The 26,730-nt window shown below is 43.0% G+C and overlaps 1 protein-coding gene across 1 annotated transcript in view; it reads left to right on the plus strand.

The window, feature by feature from the left end:
- NECAB1 (N-terminal EF-hand calcium binding protein 1) overlaps nt 1-26,730 on the plus strand; it is a 140,236-nt gene that overhangs the window by 24,954 nt on the left and 88,552 nt on the right. The window contains exon 3 of the mRNA XM_032795324.2: nt 18,634-18,742. Within this exon, the coding sequence (XP_032651215.1) occupies nt 18,634-18,742 (109 nt within the window). The remainder of the gene's footprint in view (nt 1-18,633; nt 18,743-26,730) is intronic.

Raw genomic sequence — 26,730 nt, forward strand, 5'->3', positions numbered from 1 at the left:
TGCCGATACCGCCGGTGCCGTGGCAGGTGTTGGTGCCGGGTGACTCGGCTGTGGTTGGTGCTCAGACCGCGGTGGAAGAGTTGTAGCCGCGGGAGCTTTAGCCTGCTTGGACCGCGGGGAGAGGGAGCGGTGCCAGGCTGCCTTCTGTGCCGGAGATGGCTGGTGTCGGGGTGTCCTGATGGTGCCGGCGCTCTCTGGTGCTGATGAAGCACTTCTCCCCGGTGCGGGCTGCTCGGCACTTGGTGCCGAGGCTGGAGGAGTGAGGCCCGCCTCCATTAGGAGCTGTTTTAAACGAGAGTCTCACTCCTTTTTTGTCCACGGTTTGAATGATTTACAAATGCAGCACTTATCAGTCAGATGAGATTCCCCCAGGCACTTCAGGCAGCGGTCGTGAGGGTCTCCCGTTGGCATCGGCCAGCGGCAGGCCGAGCACTGCTTGACGCCCGGTGAGCCAGGCATGGGCCCGGGCCCCGGGAGAGGGGAAGGAGCTAATCCCCAACCCTCTAAACTATATACACTAAGTACGTTAACAAAACTAATAAGGAATAAAGTACAACTATAAAACTATAAAACTATATACACAGAAAGTACAAGAACGGGTGAAGAGCTAGGTAAGTGGAGAAAGGCTAAGCCGCGCTCCACTGTTCCAACGACCGACATGGGTGGTAAGAAGGAACTGAGGAGCGGACGGGTCGGCAGGGGTATATATTCGGTGCCGTAGCGGCGCCACGCCAGGGGGCGCCCAGCGGACCTGCCGGGTGTTGCTAGGGTAAAAATCTTCCGATGAATGTGCACACGGCGTGCGCACACCTAATTAGAATGGATATGAGCAGGCACTCGAAGAAGAATTAATGCTGCTGTCAAGAAGAAAATTGAAGCTTTTGAGATGTGGTGCTGGGGAAGACTGTTGCATATCTCCTGAATAGACAAGACGATGGAATACTTATGTTAGAAATATTATTGAAGAGAAACAGATCCTGCTGTCGGAAAGCAACAGGCGCAAACTTATATGCGTTGGTCACATCGAGTGTAGAGATGGAAATAATCTCAAGAAAGTTATCATGGAAGGAATAGCAGCAGGGCATCATAGTAGGGGACAGCCAGTAAGGAGAGGAATAGATGGTATTTGTAGTAGGAAGAAAGCCTGAGACGTAAGCCCTTGTATTAGAGGCCTAGTATGAGGCCTGAGGCCTGAACTAAAGTAGTGGTTAAAACTTTACCAATATGAAGCAAAGTCAGGTTGTGAGCAAAAGGCAGGCCCTGCTCACAGAATTTGGCAAGCACGGGGCTAATACTGCAAAAACACATATTCCTAAGAGGTGCTGGACACAGAGCACTCACAAAAGCATACTCCAGAAGGGTGGTACCAGAACATCTCAATACCAGCACATTCCCCAAAGATAACAGGAACACACTGACTCATCCTTAAGGATAAGGTCAGGATGACAGCATAATAAATAGAGATGTTTTAATCAAACCAACAGATACAAGAGAATAGGTAGCAGCCTAATACATCAGAGGGTGGCACTCTAATACGTCAGGGGTAATACGCAACTTGTTTGCACTGGTGTGTAAAGATGTATCTCAGAGCCAATGTCTTTGACCAGCTGAGGGGGGAATGGAAAGTCCCGCCTCTGCGTGAGCTGTGTCCATTGTAACGAGCATACATGTCTTAGTAGCCTCATAGAATCTGCCAGGTGCTATTACCGTGCTTCGTCGACAATAAACATGGCCGGGAGCCTTCACTTAAAACCGAATCTGTGAATTTATTGGGCAGTTTAATTGAGGTCTGCTATCTCTGCTATCTGTGCAGAGCTGGGACAGCACACTAAACACACACACAGAGCCAACATCTAACCACAGTGTGCAGCAGGTCACTGGGAAGTCATGCTGCTACAATGAATAAATGGATTTTACTTACCTTAAAATCTATTAATCATTTTACAGAAAAACTATGATTATAGTTGGGGACTGAGCCAGAACTTCTGAGTTCTTTCCAGCTATGCCACTGAAATGTTGTGTGATCTTGGGTCTGCTTATGTAAAGTAGCTTCTCTGTCTGTGAAATGAGCATATCACCACTATATCTATCCAAAAACACAGTCTGTATTGAAGCACAGTGCATTTGCCAGGCTGGTTAAGGATCTGTATCTTTTTTATTTCTAGTGCTTTGAATGTCATAGACAAACATCTATTATTCTGTAGCACATTAAAATTCATTACTTGACATCCTCTCTGCACTCTTCATCAATATTTTTTCAGCTGATATGCTGTTTGCAATTCTTCACACTTCACGTTTTTCTTTCATTTCCTTGCATCCTGGCCAGCTTCCCAGCTCTTCACTCACTGAGTCAAATCAGGCAAAAGTAAGAGAGACAGAGAAAATGATTTTAAATCATTGAAGTTGTCCATGCCATGTTTGAATCTATTGCTGATATTTCTATAACTAGGATGCCTCTCTGTCAAATGAAGGAAAAGAGGCAGCCATGCCTAGGGCAATTTTGTACAAGCCCTCTGTAGCTAGAATGTGGGGCTGGGACATGGAAGTGTGTTTTTGCACATGTGCTCTCTCATCTGGGTGTCCTATAAGTCATGCTGACTGCTTCTGCAAGGGCAAATTGCATAGCAGTTTCGAAGGATGGGTCAGGTCTAATTATGGGCCTGTATTTAAGCTGAATTTCAAGTTACATTCAGTTCTGCCCTAAAAGTGAATGTGGTCTGAACTTGGCACTTAAGGCCAGATTTTCAAAGGTATTTAGATACCTAAAGATGGAGATAAGCACTTAGTAAGATTTTCAATAGCACTTATGCAGGTTAGGCACCTAACACCCACTGAAATTATTAAGTGCCTAAGTACCTTTGAGGATCTGGCCCTTGCTGATTATAAAGCAGAAAGAAGTGTTTTGTTTGGATCTCTTCAATTTCATATGCTCTACCGTATAGATGAATGCTCTCTGGGGCTGGCAACGCATGTCAGTAGTTTTTCTCATTCTCCTCCATCCTGTTCTTTAGCCCAATTAACTCATTTAAAATTAATTTGGGAACCCCAGCTTTTCAATGAAAGCTTTTGAGGTCATTGTGACAGCCCGGCTCACTTTTCTTCATTCATAAGCTGCTGGCTGCCAGCCAAGGCTCCCTATCTTTTCTTGCCCTGTATGACAGCGAATGCCTCCCTGTTATTCCATGGGGACTTGAAGCTGAGAAAGGTTAAGAGATGCAGCTTAAATGCTGGGGATGGAAAATTGTTGCTTTGTGCTTTATCCTTTTTCAGCACTTCAAAATCCTCCTTTTCATATTTTTTTTAAGTTTTGAGGAAGAGCAAATTTAAAGACGTAGGCCCTGATTCTCCCCTACCTTGCTTAATCATTTGCACCTGGCAGACGGATGATGCTTAGGAAGGAGGAAAGCTTTTGTGTGGTTCACTGAAAATTAGTCATGGTTTAGCCCCATTATGAGAGCTGAAAACTGCAATTTGTGCATGTGCCATAATTTTTTTAAATGATGATAGCACTTTTCAAAAACTATTTCCCAGTATGCAAACTGAAATGGAATTGCACTGTGCACATGCATCCTGCTAATTTTGGACAACAGAAATATAGTAGCCCTAGTATTCTTTACTGCACAATTAGTCAGAAATGCTAAAACTAGCCCTACTTACTGGCTACTTTATACTGTACATGTGGGAGCTAACCATGAGGAGTTCTCACTTTAGGTTAGTGGCTTGAATAAATTTTTTCCCCACATCTGCTCACTCTAATGCATGAGATGCTGAACAGTACCATTATCATGACAAGGCTTCCATTTAGCTGTATGATCTCCCAGTGTCATGTGACATCCCCCACTACTGAAAGTCTGCCTGTAATCATGTGCACTCATCACCCATTCACCCTCATGTGTCCAAGTGCAAAGTTGCAGGGATTTTCCATCTTCATTGCCCTCTGGCTTTGCACCTTACTCAGTCCTCTGGCTGAGATGCTGATAGTCCAAACCCCTTCTAGGTAAGGAAATGTACAGGTGCAGTCCAACGTCCTAAAGCATCCACCTAGCATCTGGGGTCTGGGTCACACCCTTTTCTGGGGTTCTGCCACCTTCTCCCGGTTCTGATGGCCTCAGAGTCCAGGCTCCAGCCTGAACCTGTACAGCTACACTGCAATTTTATAGCTCACCGGCCCCAGCCTCACCAGTCTGAGTCAGCTGGCCAGCACCAGCCATGGGTGTTTTATTGCAGTGTAGAGGTACCATCTGTTTGACAAGTAAGTAACTAATTACCACCCAGGTGGAATGAATAGTCCAACTGGCCTTTAACCTTTTCTCAACCCCAAGAGGATTTCACATTTCCTTTGTGGATACTATAGTTGTATTAGGAATTGTAGCTCTGAGACACCCCAACTGAGACTGGGGCCCCCTTGTGATAGGTATTGTCTGAATACAGTTAAAGAGTTTCTGAGCTGAAGAGCTTACATTCTGAGTAGACAGGATAAACAAAGGGCGGAAAGGGGAACTGTTTTGGTTAACTCCCTTCTGCCCTATGATCTTGTGGCAATTCCACACTTTTCTCTGCCTTTTGCACATCTTGTGTTCACCATAGCTCCCTTTTGCTGGGTGTGTACACCTGTTAATGTCTCATTTTGAGAAGGGCATTTGGATGCACCATATGCCCCACTATTTTTATGTATATTTTTTATCACATGGGGTTGTCTTTGAGCTCAAAAGAACAATATAGTTCCCCTGCATGTGGATTTCCCATGTGGGAGCTGCTAACTGTTAAAGCAACTTACTGGCAGCCATGGCTCCTAGGCTCTAGTCTTGGTTCTACTGCTGACTCACTGTGGGGAAGTCACTTAACCTATCTGTCTCACTGACCTCTTGTAAGATGGGCATGGCCACACGGAGATGTGAGTTTTAATTAACTAAAGTGTAGGTCTTTGAAGGAGATCTTTGAAGGAAAGCTTCTAAAATAGACAAAATGAAAATGCTTGTGAAAATGTATCATAAGTGCCCATGAGCTAGAATGGAAGGCACAGTGTATAGCTCCTTCTTTTATCCATCCGCATATGGTATCTAGGAGTATTCTGACTCCAAGGCAGACAGGGAGCTGTGGCCGGAGGTTAAATAAATCATGTTTATGAAAGACACTGGAGAAGGCATGCAAAAGCAAGCAAGGTTTGCAAAACAATTTGAGGCCATGTTCCCTACGCAAATGATACTGGAGTTTGGTGTAACTTAGATTTGTCTAAGGAAGGAATGACTTCAGAAAAGTTGAGACAGATAAGGTAGGTGAGGTAATAGCTTTTATTGGACAAACTTCTGTTGGAGAGAGAGGCAGGCCTGAAGAAGAGCTCTGTGTAAGATGGAAAGCTTAAGAACATAAGAACGGCCATACTGGGTCAGACCTAAAGGTCCATCTAGCCCAGTATCCTGTCTTCTGACAGTGGCCAATACCAAATGCCCCAGAGGGAATGAACAGATAATCATCAAGTGATCCACCCCGTTGCCCTGGCAAACAGAGGCTAGGGACACCATCCCTGCCGATCCTAGCTAATAGCCATTGATGGACCTATCGTCCATGAATTTATCTAATTCTTTTTTGAACCCTATTATAGTCTTGGCCTTCACAACATTCTCTGGAAAATAGTTCCACAGGTTGATTGTGTGTTGTGTGAAAAAATACTTCCTTTTGTTTGTTTTAAACTGCTGCCTATTAATTTCATTTGGTGACCTCTAGTTCTCACGCTATGAGAAGGAGTAAATAACACTTCCTTATTTACCCCACACCAGTCATGATTTTATAGACCATGATCATATCCCTCCCAAGGCCGCCCAGAGGATTCAGGGGGCCTGAAGCAATTTTGAGGGCCCCTTCCATTTAAAAACTGTTGCAATGCTATAGAATACTATATTCTTGTGGGGACCCCTGGGGGGCTTGGACAAATTCCCCACTTTGCCCCCCTCCCGGGGCAGCCCTGATTCCTCTCTCTAACATTACGGAGCCAACACAGCTACAACAACACTGCATTCAAAAACATTTGTCTTTCATGAATCATCCTCTGTTTATATTTACCCATGACAAAGTATGAAGTCTGTAAGGTAGAAATTTCAGCTCCACTGCACTAAATAACCTGGACCAAATGATATTTGAGGGTAGTGAGAGAAACGATGTGTGAAATAGACTCATTGGTAAAGGTACGAAGCATATTCTTACAAACAGCAGCCATTCCTGAAGGCCAAAAAGGCAGAGGATACTCTGAGGTGCTACTTTAAGAGAACCTTATTGAGGGTGATCTAGTTGTGAACTTCACCTCAGTACCAAGGAAACTGATGGAAGGCCTGACTGACCACTGTGCTACTGCAAATTTACACTGGTATAAAATTAGAGTAATGCTCTGGTGAACCACAGCTCAGCGTGTAACTAAAGACAGCCTAGTTCAGCTCTTAGATGAGAACAATAAGACAAGGTCAAATCTTCATAGCCTCTGAAAAAGCCCCTATAACTTGTCAGGGATTTTTTAAATTAATAGATAAAAGTGGACATTGTTTACTTGGATTTTCAAAAAGCTTGAGAGTAAGTCTCTCATAGGATCATTAGTGAAAATAAGTAACCATGAGGCAAGAGGCGAAGTCTGCTCAGGGATTATGAATGTAACAAGTTAAGCAATAGAAAACAAACCACTATAAGACCCAGTTCTGCTCCCTATTGGCAAAACTCCCTGTGACTTTAATGGCACAGGATCAGGTCTCCTTAAGAGAAGAACCAGGTTAACAGAGGAGTGCCTCAGGGTTCTGTATCCTAACCGATACTATAGACCTCTCTCTGAGTAAACCATGGTCAAGAAAAGTTCCCAGAGAGAACATTGATTTCATGCATGTTCCTTCCTCATGCATAACCAATGCTACAACATTTGAAGCCTTCTTTTTTGAAAGGTAAAGGAGGCAGTTTGAGTAAATGGCTCACTGAAAGCATCTCTATTAAGTGATTAAACTACAGCCAAAGATGATATTTATTAAGAAAAGCTTGTTCATAGAACATTTATTTGATATTCACACTGTGTATCTAGTGCCAAATGGCAGCTGTATTTAGATTCTCAAACAGCTGTTTATGGCAGTTGTGTCACAGAAAACTGCACGTACAAAGCAAAATATTGTACTACCTTGATTTTTTGGCTTTTTGTCACTTATGACATTTTATTTAGACTTTAAAGGTTGATTATCTGCAGCTACCATCTGTCTCTTTTCATGTCAAACACAGCGATCAACAAACCTCCAAATGTTTAGCTGAAACAGAAATTAAATTTACCCAATTTTGAATCTGCACAAAGATTGTGAGTTTGAGCAGAAAAAACGTGAGAGAGAGCGAAAATCCTTAACATTGCTCCCCGAGGACGTGCGTTGCAGTCCAGTATTTAATTACATATTAATGTACTATTTTTCCAGAGGACCCCTGCCTCATTATGGCCAGAGAAGGAGGCAGGATTGTGGTAAATATCTGGAGTCAGGCCACCCCCCCTTCATTCTCTGTACTTGTTGTACGAGGTGTCATGCGTGAGTCAGAGTGTTGCTAGAAGATGAAGAATAACCATGTGAACTCAAACTTTTAGAAACACCCCAAAAATTGCTTGAATGGTTTACACAACCTCAGACTAAGAACTTTGTTCGCACTTCATGCAGACGGTTGGTTCAGCTTCTGAAAGTATCCACTGTAATCAAATCTGTCAATCTACTGAGCCAACGCTACCATTTCCCCCAAAAGACTTCAGAGCAGCACAGATTTCCTTCCCACAAATACCAACCTGCCCTCTCCTATCTTTGTTCTCTACAACCTCCACAGACCACTTCTGTAGGCTCAGGACCTCTTGGAAGTGTGAATGCTATAGGCTTAGCTGTTTATTTCCTTGGCTTTTGTTTGTGCCTTGTTGTTAGTGCTCTGATACACTAGGCCAAATTCAGCTCTGATCTGCCCACAAAAACCTGGAGTAGCTCTATTGATTTAAGTGGAGTTATTATAGAGTTAAACTGATGTAATCAATCAGAATGTGACCCACTCATTTCTGTTGAATGAAGACATGGCAGAGGAACAGCAGGTTTGCTCTTCAATGTGGAGGGATCCCAGTAGAACTCCCATTGACTTCAGTGGGGTCAAGATTTCACCCATAGCCTTGTATTTTGGGGTGTTTTACATCTACCCTTAATCCAAAAATGGTTTGCTCTTCACATCATCTACTTTGTCTACAGCAACTTGTATAAAGCACCATCCAAGCTCCTAGTCCATCCAAGTCACTCAGTATTCTATTCCTCTACTCTTTTCCGTTTATTCCTTCTCTGAAGGCTTGAATCATTGCCTAGATGAATATTTCTTCACTCAGTTTGATATACAGATTACTAGGGAAAATTTTGGCTATATTTACTGACTGTAGTATCACTTCACTATTTACCACGTCTGTCCTGAGCTGCCTTAACACAATGGTCTCTTGCTCTTTGAATTCAACAGTTTGTAGCTCTGTTGCTGTGCCCAGTGAGCATTTTCTACATTGTGTATTCATGTGCCATATTTAAAAACAGTCTCGGAAAGCTCAGGTTAATGGTGTTCATTGCTTTTGTTCTTTGTGTGTTACTGCCAGAAAAATTCAATCAGGTTTGTAAGGCAAGATACTCACTTTGTGGATTTATATGAACCCTTATTGAAATAACTCCTGCATGTGTTTTCCTAGTCTGTCTCTAGCAAGTGTTTTTGGTTGTGCAGTTTACCAGCCAACATGGTTATGTTTCAAAATCTTGAATATTTGAAGGTTTCACTAGGACTTTTTGTATTAAAAATCCATTTTTTGAAACTGCCCTCTTTCAAAGAGTATAGGGAAAATAACAGATTACTATCATCTCTGCAAAGAGCACCACAGATCATAAGCTCGATCTGTTCTTTAACACAATTGTTTACAATGGTTACACACCCACAACTCATTGAAAAACTGATAACTTAAATGAGAGTTTAAATTAAACGAGTCTGTAAAAGCAAGTAAAGTTTCCACCTTGCTCCTAAAACAGTTCACAGGATTTAGTCAAAGCCTACCATCTTCCTGGCTTCTCTTTTACTGTTAACTTTAATGATAGAACAAAGTGAACAACCTAAATATTCTCCCGAGTTTGTCTGTTTGTAGGGATTTTCCCTGCAGGACCCCTTCTTCCCCTCCCACTAATTTTGTCAGCCTCAGAGAAGCTCAACAAAAAAAAGAAACCTTTTATACTCATGGATTTGAGCTGACAGGAGAGTTATGGGGTATGTGGATGCTGCCAACAAGACAGAGAGGAATAAATAAGCTTCCTTGAAAAGAGGAGGGGGAACATGCCTGTCACAACACAAATTGTCAATACAGCTGGGCCCCATTAAGGAAGTAGGTCTTTAAAAGGAAGGCTTGGGCCATGGGAGAGGGCTGTACTCCCAAGGCAGAACAGACTCTCTTGACCCCAGGCTGGGCGGCCGCATGTTGAAGAGCAAAGCTGGTGAGATGCTCTGCTAGAGTGTTTTAGAACACGTAGGACAGTTGCGTTCTCTGGAGAAGTAGGGGTATGCCATTGTGAGTTAGCCTCTGCAAAGATTTGAAATGTTATTTGTATTACATTAGCATCTAGAATCCTCAAGTAGGATTCATAGATTCAAAGACCAGGAGGAACCATTGTGATCATCTACTCTGACCTCCTGTAGAACACAGGCCATAAAACTTCCCCAAAATAATTCCCAGAGAATCTCTTTTAGGAAAAAAACCCATCCAAACTCAATTTAAAAATTGTCAGTCATGGAGAATCCACCACAACCCTTGGTAAATTGTTCCAATTATTCTCTAAAAGTTTACGCCTGTCCCTCCTTTTTAATCTCTCTCTTGAGCCACTGACAATGTACATATGCCCGTTCAGCCACTGATGGAGTGGCTCTAAACAGGAGAGAATACAAAATCAGTTTATATGCTAATGACATTTTTGTTCTATTGGAGAGTTCATTCAAATCAATTCCATCATTATTGACTTTAGTTGACATTTTTGTGGAGAGCTGTGTTTTTTGCCTTAACTGGAATAAACTGCAAGCAATGGATGTATCTAAAAGACCCTTCTCAGTTTCAGCATTTCCCATGTCAAATATTCAAGGAAATAACTTATTTACATATTAAGATTTGTCCTAATCTTCCCAAAATTGTTGCTATAAATGTGGACTATATACAAAGATAAATTTCCAAGGATGTAGAGAAGTGGCATCTCCTCCCTCTATCCTTGCTGGGGAGAAGACGCATAGCCAAAATCAGGGGCGGCTCCAGGCCCCAGCACGCCAAGCACGTGCTTGGGGCGGCAAGCTGTGGGGGGCGCTCTGCCGGCACCGCGAAGGCGGCAGGCAGGTTGTCTCTGGCGGCTTGCCTGCAGAGGGTCCACTGGTCCTGCGGCTTCGGTGGACCTCCCGCAGGCGTGCCTGCGGAGGCAAGCCTGTGGGAGGTCCGCCAAAACTGCGGGACCAGTGGACCCTCCGCAGGCAAACCGCCGGAGGCAGCCTGCCTGCCATGCTTGGGGCGGCAAAATCCCTAGAGCTGCCCCTGGCCAAAATGAACATCTGCCCAAGAGTGACTGATGTCATTAGCCTATTGCCTTTTTAGGTCTCTCTCTCATTCTTTGTGGAAATAAATAGGCTTACTGTGCAATTCATATGGGTTAAAGAAACAACCTCATTTGTCAAACAAGGCCCTTAGAAACTTCAGGGCGATTAGAGGTAGAGGGTTGCCAGATTTGTATCTATATTATCTAGAATTCCAAATGCAGGGAAGGTGTCCCTAGCCTCTGTTTGCCAAAAACTGGGAATTAGCGACAGGGAAAGGATCACTTGATGATTACCTGTTCATTCTCTCTGGGGCATCTGGCATTGGCCACTGTCCAAAGACAGGATACTAAGCTAGATGGACCTTTGCTCTGACCCAGTATGGCCGTTCTTATGTTCTTATCACTATAAAGAGATTCCCCTCCAGTGGCTCTGTGTACACACAGTCCTGGTTCCAGATCAAAAAAAGCTTAGCTGTACAGTCTGGTTCTCCTTCTTCTTTTATATACCTTAAGAGGCCACCCCTTCCTTTAAGAAATAATCTAATCTTTGCATCTACATGGGACATTCTTAAGACAAGTACAGCATCCAGTCTTACTACTTCTCTTCTCCTACCAGCCTGGGATAACCTGCGCCTCAGGATCAAGGCCTACTCCATGCTTAAGATAATTTGAATGGAAAAAGGAATAACAAAAAATAAAGATGTTAGACTGTCAGTCTTCAATTACATTTATAACAAATAGCAGCTACTGCTGTCCCACAGTTCCTTCTCTCCATAGTTATGTCATGGGTGCACAGGCTCAGTGCTCTGGAACAGCTCTGAATGAAACCCAGACAGCACCCACTTCAGTGTGACACCCCCTCTGGGCACACTCTCACTAGGGCTCCCTGGCTTCAGTGCCTCCTGGGACTGAGTTTGGAGCTTCCAGCACTCCTGTTCATACCGTGAGCTCCCCGCAGAGAGTCCACCTTAGTAGGACACCTGGGGAAGCCATACACACACCCCAAAGAGGCCATGCACCCCCAATCTCCACAGTCAGCAGTGACTCTCAGCCAGCATTGTAAACCAAAAGGGTTCATTAGTCCTCTGGAACTCAGTATAGAACATTTCCAGTTAGCATACAGAGCAGGAAGTTACAGCAAAGTCCATCTGGGAGAGATCCAGAGCCCTGGCTCTCCTCCCGAGTTCCAAACCAGGAGACTGACCAGTTTACAACAGCCCACCCTCAGTCATGCCCAGTTGCCACTCCTCCATCCTTTGTGTGTTTCCAAGGCAAACCAGTCACCTGGCCTCCACCTCATCTCTCTGTTCTCGTCACAGCCGACTGGCTCTGGCGGGGGTGGGGAGGGGGAGGTCAGTTGCTAAGTTACAAAATGTCTGCCCATCCTCTGGGCCTAGGAATTTGGATGGCAGTCACCTCTGCTGTCTAGGGGTCTCTTCAAAGATCACACAACCTGTCCCACCACCTAGGTAAATATGCAGCACATAGGGGAAACAGAGGCACACACAAAACGTTAAGAAATTTCCCACTTCATCACAGGCTACACTCAAGAATTCATGCAAGGACAGGGGAAACCCAGTCTGTTTAAACTCTCTCACCTCTAGAAGAAAATGTTAAGAAATATTGAAACAAAAGTCACAGACAAAAAGGGGGAAAAGCCTTACTACCTCAACAGAGACCTTGGAGGACATCTGGCTCAATGGAAAAGATACTTCAAGTTCTTTAGCCCTGTGATTATTCCAGAACAAATATAAAAAGGTATTACAGGATCCAGAATAGTTGTTCAAGGCTAGATTGACAAAACACAATGAATGCTGGAGATGCAAACAGCTATATACCAAACTTTTGCACACCCTCAATATCTATCAAAAAAGCGTGTGTTCTGAAACACCATATTCAGTGCTCTTATAAAAGCTTCAAGAGCCACTATCTTTCCTTCTCCAAGCTTGTGTATTCTAGGGATGCTGGATGAGTTGGCATTACCAATTAACATTTAGAAATGGATTGCTGTAATTATTTTAGTGACCAAAAAGGTTATTCTGAGAAAATGGAAATCTGCACTTCCTTCCTCATACACAGATTGGCTTAGTGAGCTCTCTACTACTGCATTTAGGAAACACTATTTCACTAGGAGGGTGGTGAAGCACTGGAATGGGTTACCTAAGGAGGTGGTGGAATCTCCATCCTTAATGGTTTTTAAGGCCCGGCCTGACAAAGCCCTGGCTGGGATGATGTAGTTGGTGTTGGTCCTGCTTTGAGCTGGGGATTGGACTAGATGACCTGAGGTCTCTTCCAACCCTAATATTCTATGATTGATGGAAGAAATAATTCTGTCTACTCCTCTTAGGGAGTAACTGTGGACTACCCTCTATAGTCCCAAACTCTCTCCTTTCCCAAGGATGACTACAGACCACTTCCCTGCAGTCTCTTTCTGCCCTCAGCTCCTGGGCTTTATAGAGGCCTCTCCTGTTCTACCCAAGTAAGCCTCCTGTCTAATTCATTCTCTGCTCCCTGGCTTCTCTTCCAGGTGCACGCTGACCAGTTAATTGGCCTACCTGGCCACCTTAACCCCTTCCAGTCTTGTCTGGGATGGACATTCCATCACAGTCTCTGATACTCAGAGGTTATGTTCTCACATATTTATCTGTTTAGTCATTTTAATAAATGATACCCTGCATGGCCTCCTCTGGTTTAATTTTTTCCAGGTTTTGCAAATAATTAACTTTGACTTTTGTTATTTATATGTTGTCTCCATCTTGTGCATGTATTTATATATGTTTTGTTGTGTTTTTTGTTTATATTTTATATAAAAACAATAAAAATAAAGTTAAAAGTAATTATGCCTCTTTCCATTCTAAATTTGTCTAGCTTTAACTTCTACTCATTGGATCATGTTATACCTTTCTCTGCTAGACTGATAAGACTCTTATTAAATATTTGTTCTCCATGTAGGTACTTATACACTGTAATCATGTCACCCCTTAACCTTCTCTTTGTTAAACTAAATGGATTGAGCTCTTTGAGTCTGTCATTGTGAGACATATTTTCTAATCCTTTAATCACTCTCAGAATATCAGGGTTAGAAGGGACCTCAGGAGATCATCTAGTCCAACCCCCTGCTCAAAGCCAGGCCAATCCCCAGGCAGATTTTTACCCCAGTTCTCTAAATAGCCCCCTTAAGGATTGAACTCACAACCCTAGATTTATCAAGCCAATGCTCAAACCACAGAGCTATCCCTCCCCCAAGTTTGCCCAGCTCTCATGGCTTTCTTCTGAATCCTCTTCACTATTCAAGAAGGATGTTGATAAATTGAACACCATAACTGGACACAGTATTTCAGCTGCAGTTGCACCAGTGCCCAATACATAGGTAAAATAGCCTCTCTACTCTTACTCAACATTCCCCAGCTCACGCACCCTAGGATTGCATTTGCTTTTTTGGCCACAGCATCACATTGGGAGCTCATGTTCAGCTGATTATCTACCCCTATCCCCAAATCTTTTTCAGTCACTGCCTCCCAGGATATAGTCCCCCATGTAAGTCTAGCCTACTAGATGTATACGTCTTTGTTCCTAGATGTATACATTTACATTGAGCTACAATAAAACATATAGTGTTTGCTTGTGCCCAGTTTACCAAGTGATCCAGGTTGCTTTGAATTAGTGACCTGTCATCTTCATCAGGGCCTCATTGTACTGGGTGCTGCGCCTAATCATTCTTAGAACCTGCAGTGGTTGTGTGCCTCAATATTTTACCCGTGGAGTCTCATAAACTCATAGACTTTAAGGTCAGAAGGGACCATTATGATAATCTAGTCTGACCTCCTGCACAATGCAGGCCACAGAATCTCACCCACCCACTCCTGTAACAAACGCCTAACCTATATCTGAGTTACTGAAGTCCTCAAATTGTGGTTTGAAGACCTCAAGCTGCAGAGAATCCTCCAGCAAGTGCCCCGTCCCCATGTGCAGAGAAGGCAAAAAACCTCCAGGCCCTCTGCCACCATTGCCCTGAGGAAAATTCCTTCCCCACCCCAAATATGGTGATCAGTTAAACCTTGCATGTGGGCAAGACTCACCAGCCAGCAGTCCAGGAAAGAATCTCTTGTAGTAACTCAGATCCCACCCCATCTATCATCCCAAGCACAGACCACTGGGCATACTTACCTGCTGATAATCAAAGATCAATTGCAAATTCATTGCCAATATTAGGCTTCCTCTAATCATCCCCTCCATAAACTTATCAAGCTTAGTCTTGATGCCGATATGTCTGCCCACTACTCCCCCTTGGAAGGCTGTTCCAGAACTTCACTCCTCTAATGGTTAGAAACCTTCATCTAATTTCAAGTCTAAACTTCCTAGTGTCCAGCTTATATCCATTTGTTTTTGTGTTCACATTGGTACTAAGCTTAAATAATTCCTCTCCCTCCCTAATATTTATCCCTCTGATATATTTATAAAAAGCAATCAGATCCCCCCCTCAACCTTCTTTTGGTTAGGCTAAACAAGCCATCTGAATTCTGATGACCGCACTGGGGTTGCCAAAAGGACCCACCTGCTCTGCCTGCCAGGGTGAGTGTTATGTCACTGTGCAGAATCCTAACATTTGACTTCACTAGGAGTCAGCAGAAAACCTCTGCACCTCTATGCTGTGTCCTACAACTTAACACCCAGTAACAGAGTCTAAGAGCTATTTTTAAAGGGCGGCTCTTAGCAACCCAACTGCTGCTTGTGCCCATGAAAGTATGTACAAATGCAATTTTTGAGAATATCGGTGTGCAGAGGTGATAGAATGCACCACTTTTGCCTACAGATCACAGGGCCTGCAGATTGAAATTCTGCCACTTGCATATGCAGATGCTAATATCTGAATCGCATGTACCTACGGGTTTGCACACAGGAGGCAACTTTTTTTTTTAAAAAAGTGACCCAAAGTGTCTGTTTGATACCCTGTGTCTGGTTTCGTCTATGTTTTTATTTTCCCAATATACTCTAAATCCTCTCCCTACAACATGACTTAAATAAGGCAAGTGTCCATGTCCTACTCTAGCAGTTAAAAATTATAGTCACCTTCCTTAGAGACTCCTGCTTAATTGGAACAATCTCTTTGTTATTTCTAATTTCTTTGAAGGTAGTATTAGCAGTCTGTTCTGCACTGCAGGATGACCTATAAGAATTACCTTTGACTGCTCTGGGAATGGGCTCAGTTATCCATGCTGTTTGCCCATCACATCCAGTGATTAATTGCTAGCAATTAGTTCTGCTGAACTTCAACAGTAAGATATTGGAAGGCATTAAAAGCCTATTTCTGAACTGTTCCAGTCAGAAGAATTGCTCAAAATGTGATGCTTTGTCAGATTATTCCACTGGTTAAAAACACACTGGAATATGTGCACTGAGTTCTATTTTTTCAGCCTTCACACTGTAGTTACAGGAAGATTGTACATAGAGGAAGATTCTTTGGTATATAATCAGATAGCTCTAATAAATAGTATTTTTAAAAAATCAGAGTCTACTGTGTGCTTTCTTTATTAAGGCAAAGAGTTTGTATTTAACAATTACAAATATTGTTATTTAAACGTTAAATACAACAGCAACCAGAGCCTGGCACTGACTGCAGCTCTTTGCAGTCCAGAATCACACCTTCCAGAATGGAGAATGGCCATTGATCTTTGCAGCCACATACTTATATAACAATTACAGCAGCTCCATTCCTGGTGTAGACTGTACCAGGCTGCTCAGATTTCATTTTTGTGGCTCACAGAAAAACAGCAGCCACACATCCAAACCAACATGTTTTAAAATGTGGCTTCTGTCCAATGTTTACTATGTCTGGAATTTTCAAAAATGCCTAAAGCGATTTTGAAAATCCCATCTTGAATCCTCCTGGAAGGATGTATCACATCACACTGAAGTGACACCAGCCAGTTTAAAAAGTATACGTATCAGAGGTTTTCATCCAGCAAACAAATTAATATGGAATCCAGCTCTGAAATGCTAATAGTTGGGAAATATTAGATAAGAGAAGTTAGGCAGAGATTGAGTCAAGGATGTTGTGTCATGTTAGTTCACTGCATGCTACAATTAAGGCCAAAGTAAAAAGCAGAGGAAACAGACTTTGCCAAATAATGCTGTAGCAGTATTATAATGAGACTATTTGTTTCCTCTCGGGGTTAATGCAATTCCTAATACTGTTGTTCTAACTATTTCCATGATATGGTACTTTTCTCAAATTACATTAGGCCTTAGGCACCCCTTGCACCTACAATTAGCCATCAGTCATCAAAAGGCAAAGGTGGTGGTGGTTTAGCATCGTCTCAAACAGAGAAGATGTATAATTATGGATGGACATATGAGCTGGAACAAGTTAAACCCAAGTATGAAAAAAAGTTGACTATATTTTAGTTTGGAAAATGGGGTTGACTCATGTTCCATCTGAGACTTGGCCTGGTGTATACTAGCAAATTAGGTTGGTTTAACTACATCATTCGGGATGTGAAAATCCTCATTTTAGTTAAGCCGACCTAAATCCCCATGTAGACAGTGGTAGGTCAATAGAAGAATGCTTCCATCAACCGAGCTACCGCATCTCGGGGAGATGCATTACCTGTGTCGACAAGAGAATCCCTCCTGTTGCCGTAGGTAGTGTGTACCCAGAATAACTGCAGCTGCACTGGCACAGCAGAGCTACTGTAGCATATTAAGTGTAGACAAACCTTAAGCACTCTGGCCCAGATTTTTAATGATATTAGACATTGCTGCACTCAGCATTGCAATGATTAACTGATTTGAAAATATTTCAGCTCCTAAAAGGGGTTTAGGCACTTAGGAGTCAACTACTAGTGGGATTTGGGCTCCTAAGTGCCTAAATCCCTTCTGAAAATGAGAATTAGATTCCTAAATCACCTAGGCATTGCAGTGCTGAGCACAGAAACACCTAATACTTTACCAGTGTGGGTCTGTAAAATCACCAGCAGAAATTGTCAAGTTCATTTGCCCTAGGGTAGAAACGTGGTGCCCCTAACTCTTAACGTTATTCAGTCTCCAATTTAGTACCATTGTGAGGAGTAGAGTTGTGAAGTTCATGGAGAGGGTCCTAGTGCAGGTCCTACAGAATATTGTACCGAAGCTCTCAGCCATCTTTCCATTCCAGGTGCCTTTGTAGACATCCACAGAATGGGATGCAACTAAGACTTCAACTACTAACAGAAAGATTTTGACAGAAAAATATACACGATGGCATGAGATTTTCTTGCCAAGTAACATTTGCAGGAGCAGTATTAGAAGTAGAATTTTTCTATGGGTGCCCAGGGTCCAGAAAGACCTGCAAAACTTAGGTCTCAATTAAGTCAGATTACTGATGTCTACTTTACGATGTCTGCTACAGGCAATAATATCTCACAGATACAAACAGGCAGGAGTTGGCTATTTTCTGTGCTTCCGAGATATTCTATGACCAAGAGAATGTCTTGAGATTCTTTCCAGTACATGCTTGAGAATGGCACTTACCCTTTTTTAGGTTTCAACGAAAGGTAGTGAGGTGGAGAGTTCTACGTGGCCTGTCAGTTTGCAAATTACTTAGAGAAAGGTGGCTGGGCATCAGTCTTCAATAAAACCTTCCTAACACGAATGCAAAAACTAGAATTTCTTCTGGCTGATGATGGGACCTACATTTACCATTCACCAAACAAACTATATAGATATAAATGGGAGAAAAGGTGGTACTCTCAGGGTCAGACAATAAATGGGTAGTAACCTTCTCTCCATGGCTTGAAACACTTGTGTTAAATTTTGCAGGGCCGATTACATAAATACTATGTTACATTATTTGATCAATTACTTTTACATGTCTGCAAAGGTTGATTGATAGATATACTATTAATGATACATTTAATTTAATACTCACTACGTGGCCTCAACACAATCGGTTATCAAAGTTTCCAAATAAATTTAATCTAAACATCTAGTCCCATGATTCTATTTTTTTCTATGTTTAAATTAATTAAATTAAAGGAGACAACAAACGGTATCCGTAGCTAATGATGTTTTGTTTTCTTGGTTTCAGATGATGGCAAACTGTCTTTTGAGGAATTCAAAGCCTACTTTGCTGATGGAGTCCTAAGTGGAGAAGAATTGCACGAGCTTTTTCACACCATTGATACACACAATACTAAGTAAGTATCCTCGGCTTACAACCAAGTGCTACATTTTGTATTTGGAAAAAAGTTTAATTTTGGCAAAAAAATCTTAAGCTGTTTTTATACAAGAGAGTTGTTTCAGGGAAATTATAATGCCCAATTATGTACTCTAGTAAGAGCAAAACTTCTCGTCAGCTGATCTGCATATGTTTAAGTGTCCAAACATTCAGAAATACAGGCTTGTAGAATGTGGTGTGGGCATCAGACACTGTGTAGGTCCTCTCATGAGGGCAGATGGAATCAGGGAAAGGGAAGAGATGCTGTGGTCCTTTCCAGCTCTCAGGCTGGAATAGCTTTGTTAGGACAGCTAAATGGCTTCAGGATGAGGGGGTAGATTTCTGCCCTCACAGAATGAATTAGGTTTTGATCAGAGAGTTTGCCACCAAGTAATTAGCATGAAATCATCATAGAAAGTAGTGAGCAAACGCTACCACCTGATGACTGTTTGATGCTCTGTAGGAAATGGATTGATGTTTTCATTCATGTTTCTTGGAAATCACAAAACTCACATTACATTTCAGAGTGGCTGACTTGTTGGCAGGGTCAACAGAAGCTGAGGGTTGAAGGGTATAGAGAGTGAATCAACTCCTACTGAAAACTGGTCCCATTCAGTAATTCAGTGGGTCTCCCAGTTATTGGTATGAATTAGCAAGGTGTATCTAATACTGACACCAATCTAGTACCTTTCATGTGGACTACATTCAGTTTGAGTGCCATTTCTGTGGTCCAAAAGATACCGAAGTGATGGCATTTATTACCTTTGGTTCCTAACAGGTTATAAAGCCATCCCATTTGCACTAGTCATTATTGGCTTTTTGGTTCTGTTTAGAAACAGTGTGAACTCAGCAGATCAGTTTTGCCTGTCTCAGTAGTACTTACTGGTACCGTATAAATGAACACACTAATGCAGTAACTGACATTAACTCTATTGTGGATGAAGGTTCTGATCTCATGCACTGCCAGTCCCTGCTGCTGCCTCAGTTTCCCTCCTTCCACAGGGTATCTGGTTCCAGGTCACTCTCCTAGGCCTCTCCAGAGAGCCCTATAGCTTTCCTAGCCCCTAGTCTCCCTATCTCTAATGAAGCAGGCTCCCTCTTATGATGATAGCCCAGGGCTTTCTAGGTGAAACCTAGTCACCTGAGCCAACTGTTCTCAGTTGTTGGCTGCATGTGTGTTCTCTCTGCGTGCTGCACTGGCTCTGGCCAGATAGCCCATACAGCAGACCTTGATCAAACTGCCCAAGAAGACCACAGGCTCAGTTCAGTAGCAAAGGTCAACCAGGTTTATTGCCAATAAGGCACAATATTAGTGCCCTTTATGTGCTACAGAGACATACTCAATACATGTATGCCTCTGACAATGGACTCAGCTCAGTGAACAGCAGGACTTTCTGCTTCCCCCTCGGAAAAAACATGTTCTTTAGCAAAGAAAACTAAAATAAATCATAAGAAGTATTATGCATGCAAAATGCACATTCCAGGTCTGAATGTTAAATAAGCAGCTTCTAGGGACAGAAACCTGAAAACTCTTTAAAATGCCCTAAGGATATTTGTTAACCTAATAAGACTTCTGTTCTTCTCCTCAATCATGTTCAATATTAACATGAATTCATATCTTTAGTATTCAAGTTCCTTCGTCTATAGAAATACATAATATACATTCAGAGGCTCAGTACTTTGATGATTTAAGAGCTTCTCCACTTTTTCATGATTGTCAATGAAGTAGTCTTTGTGATCAGTATTGCCTTCCTGATTATATAAAGCCATGAAAGGATTACAGCCGGGAAACCTGTTTTGTATATAATCTGTGTGTTCCTAATGGGCTTGGCTCTGATCTCACTTATGCTGATGTAAATTAGACAGAACTCCACGGAGGCAACTGAGCTTTGCCAGTCTAAAATTGGAGTGAAAGCAGTATCTTGTCCACAGGACCTTCCTAAAACATTCAGTAAACTGTCCTGTACTAAAGAACCCTTAAAGATTATCACCCGAGGTCTAAATTCCCTTTTCTACACAAGCTAATGGAAAAGCCAGTCTCCAACACCAGCAGTAAGCTGCCAGTATTCTGGATCCTTCTCAGGCAGGTTTCAAGCCAGACAGCACTTGTCCATACACAAGAAAAGCTCATCCATATTCATCATGCTGGAGATCTTCGATAGTGCTGACCAATAAACACTCCTTCCTGCCTACAAGAAGTTGTGTGGATGAGTGGAAAGGCCTTGAAATTACTCCAGTCCTTCCTCTCAGACCAAATCCAAAGGGTTGCTAACTGTTCCTCCACCTATAAAAGACCTTACCTGTAAGAGTTCAACAAGACTCAGGCCTTCTCCCCATACTATACAACATCAATAAGGAATTTTAGTCAGAGTTGATGAGTCATGGGTTGAAGTGCGAACAGCACATGGGTAACACCCAACTCTATACTTCTTTACATAAAGCAAACATTACCCACCATCTTTTTGCTTTCTCAGTGTTTAAGCAAAATTACCACCTGCATGAAGACCAGTTGGTTAAAGCTTAACACAGGAAACTCTGGGAAGACACTGATAGGAAGAGGGAGGCACTTCAGAGAGCTTCCTTCTCAACAATAATCTCCTCTCTTGAGGGCATCTGCCCTCAAAATAAGTCAGTGCACAGCCAACTAGCCATAGACGCAAAAAACATGCACTTCCTCTGTGAATGGCCAAAAGATTGTATGCCATCCTATCAGATCTGGTCACACCATTCATGCATTTTTGATTGCTAGGCTTGATTAGTGCCACTCATTATATTTAGGAATGAAGCTATGTGCCCTGAAAAACTCCAGCTGATACAACACAAAATGGCCTTTTGCTCTAGCAACAAGGTTGCTATGAGTACACCAATCTGCTGCTCCACCCTCCATACTGTCTCCACTGAATACAGAGTCCAGTTCAAGGTCTCAATATTCAAAGCCCTCCCTAGAACTAGCTCCAGTTATCTGAGAGATCACTTCTGCCTCCATGACCACAACAACTATGTTCTACAGGCACAGTGGAACTGTTGAACAATATGGGAAAGCTTGTTAGTATAAGTGAAGAAACTTCTGATGAACTTTAATGGTGAGATCACTCCTGCAAGAAATCAGAATGACAACAGACCTCACCAGGTATAGAATGGAATGGGAAAACTCATTTTCTAAGCTTAGCCTTCCTTTGATAAGTTCTTCACATAGACAAACATATAGTGTGTTCACACGTAAACCTTAAACTTCTCTCTTTCTCTCTCTCTCTCTCTCACACACACACACACACACACACACACACACGAGCTATTGATCCTACAGGCCGAGAAGAAAGAGAGAGATCCATATTTTTATCTTTAAATTCTTGGGAGATGCTCTGCTACTGCGATTATGCAGTTTGTTCAAGCTGCCACATACTCTTCATATACACACACCAGTGCTGTTCAACAAGCTATAGACCATTTTTTGTTTCAATTGTCTTAATTAATGCACAACCACTGTTCCCACTATTAGACAATAAAGGAGAAAATGCAATGTGAGCTGATTATGCTCAAATATAGGAGGATAGGATGTAGCAAGCCAAATTTTCCTAATGTACCCAAAGTGCTTAATATTTATAATCCTCAACGCAGAAAGCAGCATAAATCCATCTAAATGAATAATTAGGGATTTTGTGCACGTTAAATAGGCATTATTTGTTTTGTGAATAAAAGGCTCATTTCTTAAAATTGAAGATTCAGACTGAGACATAAATTTGCTCTTACAAATGTGAACCAAAACTAAAATACAATCCTATTCACACTGAATAGCAAACTAGGTGGGATACCACATGCATCTGCTTAGCAGATTAAGCTCCTTCAGATAGAGTTCCAACCCTGTTCTTCAGAATCATCCCTTCTTGTACACTCCTCCAGCACCTGACTTTCCTTACATATAATTTAAAAGTGACTTTTCACTAAAGCAGTCTTGTTTTGCAGTAATCCTTGTCTGGACTCAGCAGTGGACTGAGTCCTTTTGATGGGCTACTGAATTGGACTGATCCTTTTCATTGTACAGTATTTGATTTCTAAGAATAGTGGCTATTACTTCCATGTCTGACTTTGCTTTTCATTCTTGTGAAACAGAAATATAATGCACAAGTGAACTTACTTTTTACCAAAGGTAAACAGGTCTGGAGAATGTGTGGAAATAATAGGCATAATATTGTGACTTGGTTATCAGGAAAGAAGAATTTGTGACAGCACTAATAGTTGGGATTTTAAATAAGGAACATTTTGAAATGCTACAGTTGATATCTGAGACCAGGCAGTGCAATTGGCACAGCCATCTGGGTTACTGAAATGTAAATCATCCAGCAAGCACATAGTGGAAAGCATGGTATATGAAGTGGCCGGGAAAACACTCCCGTGGGAAATATGTGAGGATATGTTGGGTTGTCTGTTTTGTTTTTTAATTGGCCACATTTATCCAGGCCTTTTGCTCAACTTGATGGCACTTTTGCATTTGTCTGTCTTCAGGTATGCGTAACCCCTGCCTGCTCAGCATGGCACTCTGTCCCCCTCCAGTGGTGGCTAGGAAAGCTAGAGACTGATGAGCCTGCTACAAGCTTGATTAAAAGAAAACTCTCTTTTAGCTCAGGAAGTAGAGGCTCGTGCATTAAGCTCTAGAGATCCCAGGTTTGATCCCTGCTGCTGACAACCCACACAGGGTTGTTGGCATTGTATAGGTATTATGTGACAAATTTTGAATGCTGCATCTGATCAATTCCAACATTTCAGGGAACAGTCCAGGCACCAATGGCCAGAACCCTATTGATTTGGGGGGAAATCAGAAAACTTAAAGGAAGAAAATCTAGGAAACATAGATCCTGCCATCTGTTTAGCACAGCCACCACTTCAAACAGCTCTCAATTGTCTATAGATCAAAGAACTGGTTGACGGCACTGTGACGTTCCCCTGGTGTTATCTGGACTGGTGATCTGCTAGGTCACTCCAATCTTCAACTCTGGGAGCCAGCCTTACCCTGCTCTGCTGTGAGAACCCCCATTGCCGGGCTGTTCACGCACAGCCTCTGGCATGTAAGCTGTTCCTAGGCTTGTGCAACAGGAGCACACTAGCCAATATCTTCAGTCCCAGACACAACCCAAGGAACCGCCATCTTACAGGGTCCAGTTATGCCCGCAGGACACTGCAAGCTTATATGAGTTCATCAATTTAACAAAGAAATTGATATGTATGAGGCTTGTTATCCCAAGGGGAGTCTCTGACAGGCTTCAAACCAAACGCACTGCTTCAAGTAGAACAAACAAGCAAATTTATTAACTACAAAAGATATATTTTAAGTGATTATAAGTCAAAGATTTGGTCAAAAGAAATAAAAGCAAAATGCATTCTAAGCTTATCTTAACACTTTCAATGCCCTTACAAACTTGCATGCTTCTCACCACAGGCTGGCTGGTTGCCCTTCAGCCAGGCTCTCCCTTTTGGTCAGCACTTCAGTCACATGGTGGTGGTGTCTATAGATGGAGGTGGAAGAGAGAGAGAGCATGACAAACGTCTCTCCCATCTATCATGCTCTTTCTTCCTTCTTGGCTTTGACCCCCCCACCCTTCAGAGTCAGGTGAGCATTACCTCATCATAGTCCCAAACTGACCAAGGGAAGGGGGGGTGACTCACTCAAGAGTCCAACAAATCCTTTGTGGCTGCCTAGGTCAGTGTCCTTTGTTCCTGTGAGGCTGGGCTGGGTTTGTCGCATACATGCCCTGATGAGGTGTGAACTGCCCCTCTGCTCCTGGAGAGTTTTGCCTGGGTCTCTGCTCCTAGAGAGTTTTTGCCTGGGCTTGTTTTAAGCCATAAGGACACATTTTCAGCCTCATAACTATGTACATGAAATTACAACCTATAACATTACTATAACAACAATGCTCAGTGCATCATGAGCCTGCCGAAGACACCAGACATGACAAACTGCATTGGATACCACACAATCATTTTATAAGCATGAACATAGGGGTGAAGGGAGTTCCCCCGAGGCACAGAGTGTCACAGGTAGCCATTAATGCCCTGCAGCATAACAGAGCCTCTGCTTATTCTCCCAATAGGGCTTGACATTCTGGCACCCTGAACAATTTATCTCCTAGACAAATAATAGTGGGAGGATATGGGAAGATGGGGGCATGCACACAGCCTCTGGCATGGGGCAGAGAATGGGAGACCCTGGTATAGTGGGAGGGAAGAATAGGGATGGGGCTGGAGCACATAATCACTAGCATGTAGGGGAGAATGGGGGACCATGGTAAGGGAGGAGGAGGAGGAATGAGAGGCACACAGAACCCCAGGCAGATGGGAGATTGGGGATGTTGTGGGGAGTCGCTGAACTAGAAGGGGATAGGAGGATAGCACACAAAGAGCTTGTGGAGGGGAATGGAGGGATGAAAAAAGCCTCCAGTGTGTGCAACAAGCTCAGTCCACAGAAACTATGAAGTGTGTGCCCCCACAAAATCATAGAATTGTAGGAAGGGACCTTGAGAAGTCATCTCATCCAGTCCCCTGCACTCAAGGCAGGACTAAGTTATCTAGACCATCCCTGACAGGTGTTCATCTAATCTGCTCTTATAAACCTACAATGATGGAGATTCCATAACCTCCCTAGGCAAATTATTCCAGCGTTTCACCACCCTAAGAGTTAGGAAGTTTTTCCTAACGTCCAACCTAAACCTCCCTTGCTGTAATTTAAGCCTGTTGCTTCTTGTCCTAGCCTCAGAGGTTAAGAAGAAAATTTTTTCTCCCTCCTTCTTGTAACAACCTTTTATGTTCTTGAAAACTGTCATGTCCCCTCTGAGTCTTCTCTTCTCCAGACTAAACAAACCCAATTTTCAATCTTCCCTCATAGGTCATGTTTTCTAGACCTTTAATCATTTTTGTTGCTCTCCTCTGGACTTTCTCCAATTTGTGCACATCTTTCCTGAAATGTGGTGCCCAGAACTGGACACAACACTCCAGTTGAGGCCATATCAGCATGGAATAGAGTAGAAGAATTACTTCTCATGTCTTGCCTACAGCACTCCTGCTAATCTATCCCAGAATGATGTTTGCTTTTTTTGCAACAGGGTTACACTATTGACTCATATTTAGCTTGTGATCCACTATGACCCCCATGCATGGACGGCGGGTATTAAAGGCTAAGCCTTCCCTGCCTCAGGCCATGGCCCTGCCCATGTTTCCTTAGGAGGCCCCGCCTTCCCTGCCCCTCTACCCTGGAGACATCTGGGGCTCAGCTCCAGTCGGCTGCCAGGAGCTTGGACCCACCAGCAGCAGTGCTCAGGCTGGCCTGCAGGAGGGGAACAGGAGGGCGGGGACAGGCCAGTGGCCTGGCCCAGCACTCAGGGGGCCGGCAGCTCGGTTGGGTGCTGAGGGCGGGCCGGTGCTCCGGGGGGCCGGGCCGGCACTCAGGGCGGCTAGCAGCTTAGCCAGGTGCTGAGAGAGTTCTGTATGATGAGTGATTCCGGGGTAGCACCGAGATTGCTGGAGTGAAGGCAGGCCTCTGGTTCTTCTATTTGAATGCGGGAGGGTGCAGGCCAGCAGGCTAACCTATTCCGAAAGAGGAGGGGTTTACCTATCACCTCATGTCCCACATCCTTCTCCCACAGTTTACTATTATTTTTCCTTCCTAGACATCCATTTACCCATTTGGTACGTGTGGCAATTGTTTCTTCCTATGTGAAGTAACTTTGCAAAGGAATTATGTCCTTATTGAATTCATAACCATTTACGTTCAGCAGACGCATTTCTACTCCAAATCTGTCCAAGAGCATTCTGAATTTCACATGTCCTATCCTCCAAGCACACACTTGCAACCCCTCCCAAGCTTGATATCAGCCACAAACTTTACAAATGTACTCTCTCATGCCATTATCTAAATCAATTATTGAAACGATTTTAGCTCGAGACCGGCCTCCCAATATGCCCTTCCAGCTTGACTGG

This window comes from Chelonoidis abingdonii, chromosome 2 (assembly GCF_003597395.2).
Source record: "Chelonoidis abingdonii isolate Lonesome George chromosome 2, CheloAbing_2.0, whole genome shotgun sequence".
NCBI classification, from domain to species: domain Eukaryota; kingdom Metazoa; phylum Chordata; order Testudines; family Testudinidae; genus Chelonoidis; species Chelonoidis abingdonii.